This window comes from Hippocampus guttulatus, chromosome 7 (genome assembly GCF_054856545.1).
Source record: "Hippocampus guttulatus isolate MCC_2025c chromosome 7, RoL_Hgut_1.0, whole genome shotgun sequence".
In the NCBI taxonomy this organism is placed as follows: Eukaryota; Metazoa; Chordata; class Actinopteri; order Syngnathiformes; family Syngnathidae; genus Hippocampus; species Hippocampus guttulatus.
In genome coordinates this window covers 16,122,846-16,128,988 of record NC_141267.1, presented here as the reverse complement: position 1 = coordinate 16,128,988, position 6,143 = coordinate 16,122,846, and the positions used below count along the sequence as shown (strand labels likewise).

The window sequence follows — 6,143 nt, the reverse complement described above, 5'->3', positions numbered from 1 at the left end:
GGCTTTTGACTCAGCATGAGACTTGATTTTTAGTTCGACTGTTTTGTGCTTTCTAATGTTTTTGTTATTAATTTGTTGTTTTATTATTTGCTCTTGTATTAATTATTTTTGCTCCATGTACAGCACTTTGTACACAGCGGTGGTTGTTTTAAATTGCTCTTTTCACCCAGTTGAGTTGAGTTTTCATGATGACCAGGATTTGGGCGGTTCTTCCTCTTGGCCCGATCATGCTTGCGTGATTCTATTGGCTGGGGTGCTTCAGTCGCATCCAATCATAGAACGGAAGAGGCGGGTCAAGCGTGTCTCTACGGCAAGTTCAAATGCAAAGAGCTTTCTGTGCGGAGAGAAGTGGTCGTGATAAATGTGTTGCTTAATTTACTTTGTTAGCAAGATAGTGAAATGATGAATAAGGTTGTTTTGGTGACGGGAGCCAACAGGTAAAGTCATTTGGTTTCGAGTGACGTGGGGTGATGTGTGGTCGCACCATGGGGTTCACAAGAAGAAAAGTATATTTTTGTGTTAGCAGTAGTAGTGGTCATAATCAGTATGGACGACGCGTAATATGTTATGTACGATTCCATAAATAGAAATAACTATAAATTTTGGTTTGTTGTTGTTTTTAACAATCCGGACTAGTTTTGGCTTACTTCCGCATCGTAGTGTGGAGAACTACGGTGCCCCAAAAGGTCAAGTCGCTTGTCTCCTCCAAATAAGTTTTACTTGCGGAGGAGGCATCATAACATTACTATCGTAATATACAGGTATTTAAAAAAATCCTCAATACTGTGGTAGAACGAAAAATACAGACTTTACATTTACGTTTAAAAGAAATACAAAAAGTAGACTCAGAACGAATGAAATTTTACCTCTCATTTATATACTGTAGTACTGTATATATTTAAAAAATGTTCTTTTCGATAACAAATTTTTGCTACTGAGAAGAAAAGAAAATCACCAATTTTCTTCAAGTTAACTTCTGACAGGAAAACCAGAATTGTATTGACAACAGGTCCTGCATTCGCATAACAAAAAAATGAAAAATGAGGTAATGTAACAACTATTAAAAGAATATGTGCCAGAAGCTTGTATTTCATCACGAATTTGTCCAAGTTGGCAACATTTAAATAATGAATGAATAGGTAATATCTTGCTTTTCTAAAGCTGTTACCGTCATCAATGTTCACTGGTTCGGCTTTCTCCGTGTTCCTCCTGTACCTGTCGTTTCTGTTTATAAACCCCCAAGATCTCAATTAACCAACCAAGATATAAACTGCAGCTGTCTTTTTTTTTATGTCGTGTCATCATTCGCAGAGGTTGAAAATAGTCACAAACCTATTTTGAGCTACTTTATGTTATGTTTGTAAGCAATGAGTTGAATGTACTCATCCGTTTTCAATTGTAGACCGCAAAAGTACGCAGTCGTCAGACAAATATATACAAACCTCTCCACCAAACTACAGATCGCCAAAATATCGACATAAGTACACTTACTGAGTATTTGTACTTCATTTCTGTTTGTTTGGTTCCCTCGCGGCAGTGGCATTGGCCTGGCTCTCTGTGAGCGTCTCCTCGGTTCCCAGGATGCCGAGGGGCTCCACCTGTGTCTGGCCTGTCGGAACATGCGACGGGGTCACGCCGCTCGTTCAGCCCTGCTCGGCGCCCACCCCGCGGCCCAAGTGACGCTCCTGCAGATGGACACCAGCAGCATCAGCTCGGTGCTCAGTGCTGCACGGGACCTCCAACTCAGGTAGAAGGATACACTCAAGATTTTGACTTCACTTATCTTGTATTTTTGGAATATTATTACATGGTGCGTTGACACCCATCAAATAGTCAAGTAAGTGCTGCTTTTCAGACGTTAATGCTAATTTGACCATCAAACAATACTCAAGGCGGCTCTGTTCACCACCTATTTAGACATATCTGGCATCTATTTTAGGTGTTGCTTTTATTTATGAAAGTGGAATACACCCAGACACCACGATAAGGAAATTTGGTGTTATATACACATTTCACTGAGCATAGCATAGTACACTTGCCCATTTCATTGACATCCAAGTCGTCGCTAATCTCTTTATTGGTGTTTGCAGATGGTGCACACACCACAGTCAAAATATTCAACTTTGGATTTCTTTTTAAGGTTTAACCGGCTGGATTATGTCTACCTAAATGCGGGCATCATGCCAAACCCCCAGTTTGATCTCAAGGCTTTCTTCAAAGGCCTCTTTACCAGGTACAGTGCACAAGACTCCACAACTCAGTTTTCATTTTTCTACCCCCCCCCCCAAATTTATAAAAGTTTTGTTACAGCAACTCCTTATTTCCATTACTTTCACTGAGGGTGACTATTTTCTAAATCAACAGATAAGTAATCACTGTACTGTATTTGCTGGTTTTTTTTAAATGCAGTAGTGTCATCACCATGTTTGCAACCGGCGAGGGCATCCTGACACAAAAGGATGGAGTCACTCCAGACGGCTTGCAGGAAGTATTCGCCACCAACCTCTTCGGCCACTTCCTCCTTGTGAGTCTGTCCGTCCTTTGCAGGCTAGAGTAGGAAAACGTTGTTGATGTTGGTTTTCTGCAGAGGGAGCAACTCTTGAGGTCATTGTAGCAGAGTGCAGGCTACACTGGATACCTCTGTCACTTGAGCAACAATGCTCATTAAAAATGAATAGATTTACTATCCCAGATGTAAGGTCACAGGCAGAAGGTGGGTTACACCCTAAACTGGTTGCCAGCCAATCGCAGGGCACAAATAAAATTTTGTTTCAAGTAATTCATCAAATATTTCAAGGTAATAATTGGCTTCAAGGAAGTATGTTGAAGTGATGCATGTTCACTATTCCTAGATCTTTGTGTGTTAGGGAGGAACAGAGTTTAGCCTGGGTTGTTACTGGAAGTTAAGTAGTCTTTGCTATATGTGTATTAAAAAGCCAAATTATATGATCCTCTAGCCATTTTTAATTCTTAGATTAATGCTGTCAGATAAATTTGAATTGGGATTATAATTTTAGGTAAATTATTTTCAGTTCAAATCATTCATGTAGGCATTTACAAACAGTTTGGAGGGAATAGAAATGACTAGTTTTATCTCTGCTTTTCATCCAAAAGTAAGACAAATGTGTGTTTCCTTTTAGGTCAGAGAACTCGAACCGCTTATTTGCCAACCCGGCCAGGCCTCTCAGCTCATCTGGACGTCCTCCAGTAACGCTCGTCGCTCGGCTTTTAGCCTGGAAGACGTGCAGCACCGCGAGGGCAGCGAGCCGTACAGCTCATCCAAATATGCTTCCGACCTTCTGAGCTTGGCAATCAACACGCGCTACAACAAGCTGGTTGGTTGGGGGGGGGGGGAGGTCTTTTGACATCATGGTCCACTAGCCTCGTTGAGTTTCTGTGTCGTGCTCGCAAAGCTGAGAGAAGACCAGGAAGATCATGCACATCTCAAATATTTGCTCTTGAAAATGCTGTGGAACAGAATCTGGAACTTACTTATGATGTGCCACTCAACGCCATTGACTTCTGAGAGTTTAGCGGTCAGAAAGATCTTGATTTTACCGCTGGCATTCTGAAAACATCGTTTCAGAGAAATGGGATTACTCATGAAAAGCAACCAGGGGTGACAATTCTGCAAATCGTAAGCAGAGCTGCAGTGTTGTTGGCTGCAAAAAGTAGCGTTTATTCACAGTACTAACATCTCATAATGGCACATAAACACTTTTAACGGTTGTGCTCTCCAGGGATTGTATTCCTCCGTGATTTGTCCCGGCTTTGTGATGACCAACCTGACCTACGGCATCCTGCCTTCCTTCCCTGCATTCCTCTGGACCCTGCTCATGCCTCTCTTATGGCTGGTAAGTTACATAAGAAGTATGTAACCGCTCTACTGATGTCATTCACCCCAATGCACTTTTTCCCCAGATCAGAGTGTTCACCAACACTTTCACCCTGACACCCTACAACGGAGCTGAAGCTTTGGTAAGCCCAAGCGACATGCCCCGGAACAGTCATGGATTTGCTTTTCTTCTCGTAGGTTTGGCTTTTTAATCAAAAACCTGAAAGGTTGGACCCACGGGCCAAATATCACAGTTTAACATCTGTTCTCGGCCATAGCTACACACAACCACGGCAGGTCAGCCCAGTCACTCTACTTTTCGATGCGCATCCAAGAAAGGATAGCGTAGTTCAAATGATGTCGCACCTTTTTTTTAATTTTTTTATCCTCTTTCCAGATGGATGTCGACTTGGACACGTCACAGGCGCTCTATGACAAACTGCTGCGGCTGGAGCGGGAAGCCAAAAGGAAACCGATTGCATCTTAACAACAGCCGTTTGACTGCCGCCTCCTGCATATGAGATGTGTCAGAAAAGTTCTAGGACTGGTGTCACAAAAGATATTTAAAATATGAACTACACTATTTTTTTTTCACCTTCAAAGTAATCTATACACACGTTCCCAGCCTTCCCTGCCGCTTTCATGCACTCCTAGAAGGATTCTTCCGCGATCCTCCACATCTCCATTGTCATGGCCAGCTTGATATCATTTACCTCTTCAAAAAACGAGTGCCCTTGTTGAACCCTGTGAGCTTGTGAAAGAGGGGGGAAAAAAATGACGCAGAGCCAGGTCGGGTGAGTAGCAAGGTTTCTCCAGCACAGCGATTTTCTTCTCGTCAAAGAACTGTCAGATGCTCAGGGGATTGTGAGAAGGCTCTTTGGGTTTGAAACGTGTCAGGCAACAGTCCTGGATTTGGCTAATTTGCAGAATTAGTATCAGAGCCGAGATAACAGTTGTGTCAGGGTATTTTACAATGCAAGCCTGTCGTTTTAACGCACACACCACACATGAAATGTTATCTGTCACTGACCAAACTTTCCTGAGAAATATTGCATCTACTCGTCCCTACTTGAGGTTGGACCCAATCTGTTTTTCCATTTGTTTGGATTCAGAAACTATTTTCCTATTAAAAAAAATAGTCAAAGAGAACCGATCTGTTCCATGGTGCAACTGTCACCATTATAATCTTTATTTTTAATACGAGCAAAGTATAACTAATATATCCAAGCCTGTATTAAAAAAAAATCCAGAAAAACTATTTGTATTGACATAATCATGGCCTTGTTGCAATTTACACACGAATTGATTTACTCTGTGTTAAATCTAATCCAGCACTATTATTCTGTTGTATGAATGAGAAAAGTTGATACGCAGGTTAATTGTACCTTCTGCCAACTAGTCGAATTGCATGAACTTGTTTGGCCTGTCATGAAACGTCAGTGGCATTAATAGATGAACAAATATACACCATACATTATTTGTAGTCAAATAATTTTTGGACCAATAAAGTGAAATATGTTAATCTGACATACACCTGATGATTTATCACTGACTTAAACACAGTAAAATTACAAACCTAATATGAAGGTTATCACACATTTCAGGTTTTAACATTATTTGTCACACTAGTGTTAAAAAAAAAGAAAGAAGCATTGTTAATTGCAAGAAACAATAAAACGCTTCACTACCTTAACAAGTGACACAGGAGTCTGTCTTTGTGCATTATCTTCTCACTTGCTTCTCTAAACACTCCCTTGTTGGGCCTAAATGTCAAGAATAACATGTTTCTCTTCCTCCCTTGAAGATGCGTGGCACGTGAAGTTGTCAAATCCATACGGCTCGGCACAAAGGGCGTCAGATTCCCACAGCAAGTTCTCGGTGTCGTCCCCAAAGCGTACATAGGTGCTGCGAGTGAGCTCATCTGCAGCGTGGGGCGATTCAGGCGGCTGCATCCCGGCATTCTCGCTCTGCCGCTCATCCACGCCACTCACTTTGGGGTTGGAAAAAGCCCACACCATGCCGCAGAAGTACAAGAAGAATGTCCCCATGACCAAAATCATAAGTGCATAGGACTCCATCATGGCCATGGTGACAACGGACGTCATGTCTGATGGGAATGCCGGGCTGCTCTGCGTTCAGGTGTTGCTGAGGCGGGTCTCTCTGTGGGCTGGACCAACGTTCACTGCATCTGTCTGTGCTGATAAGCTGCACTGGACTTATTGGAAACATCTGTCATTGTGATGCAGTGCCGTTGTACACCAAGCACAATAATGAATAAATGATTAGATTTCAAACTCTCAAACTGTCA

General features: G+C 42.0%; 1 protein-coding gene across 2 annotated transcripts; it reads left to right on the top strand.

Annotated features, from left to right (window-relative positions):
* Positions 1-293: 293 nt before the first annotated feature.
* Positions 294-6,137, top strand: LOC147202593 (3-keto-steroid reductase/17-beta-hydroxysteroid dehydrogenase 7-like). 2 transcript variants are annotated; one of them, XR_015101371.1, is made up of 10 exons: positions 294-437; positions 1,538-1,747; positions 2,141-2,233; positions 2,410-2,524; positions 3,141-3,335; positions 3,741-3,854; positions 3,922-3,978; positions 4,034-4,132; positions 4,233-4,629; positions 5,640-6,137. XR_015101371.1 is itself a non-coding variant. In XM_086115559.1 (9 exons), exons 1-9 carry the CDS (start codon positions 400-402, stop codon positions 4,320-4,322), a joined length of 1,011 nt encoding a protein of 336 aa, XP_085971685.1. In that variant the 5' UTR covers positions 294-399; the 3' UTR covers positions 4,323-5,535. The 2 variants fall into 2 exon arrangements, 1 of the variants encoding a protein (XP_085971685.1); XM_086115559.1 differs by lacking the exon at positions 5,640-6,137 and having other exon boundaries at positions 4,233-5,535.
* The last annotated feature ends 6 nt before the right edge of the window (positions 6,138-6,143 follow it).

Excerpts from the sequence above, each read along its gene's own strand:
- LOC147202593 (XM_086115559.1), top strand. The coding sequence starts at position 400 with ATGATGAATAAGGTTGTTTTGGTGACGGGAGCCAACAG. Across the intron at positions 1,748-2,140 it reads GCACGGGACCTCCAACTCAG|GTTTAACCGGCTGGATTATG; the intron begins GTAGAAGGATAC and ends TTTCTTTTTAAG. Across the intron at positions 4,133-4,232 it reads GCTACACACAACCACGGCAG|ATGGATGTCGACTTGGACAC; the intron begins GTCAGCCCAGTC and ends TCCTCTTTCCAG.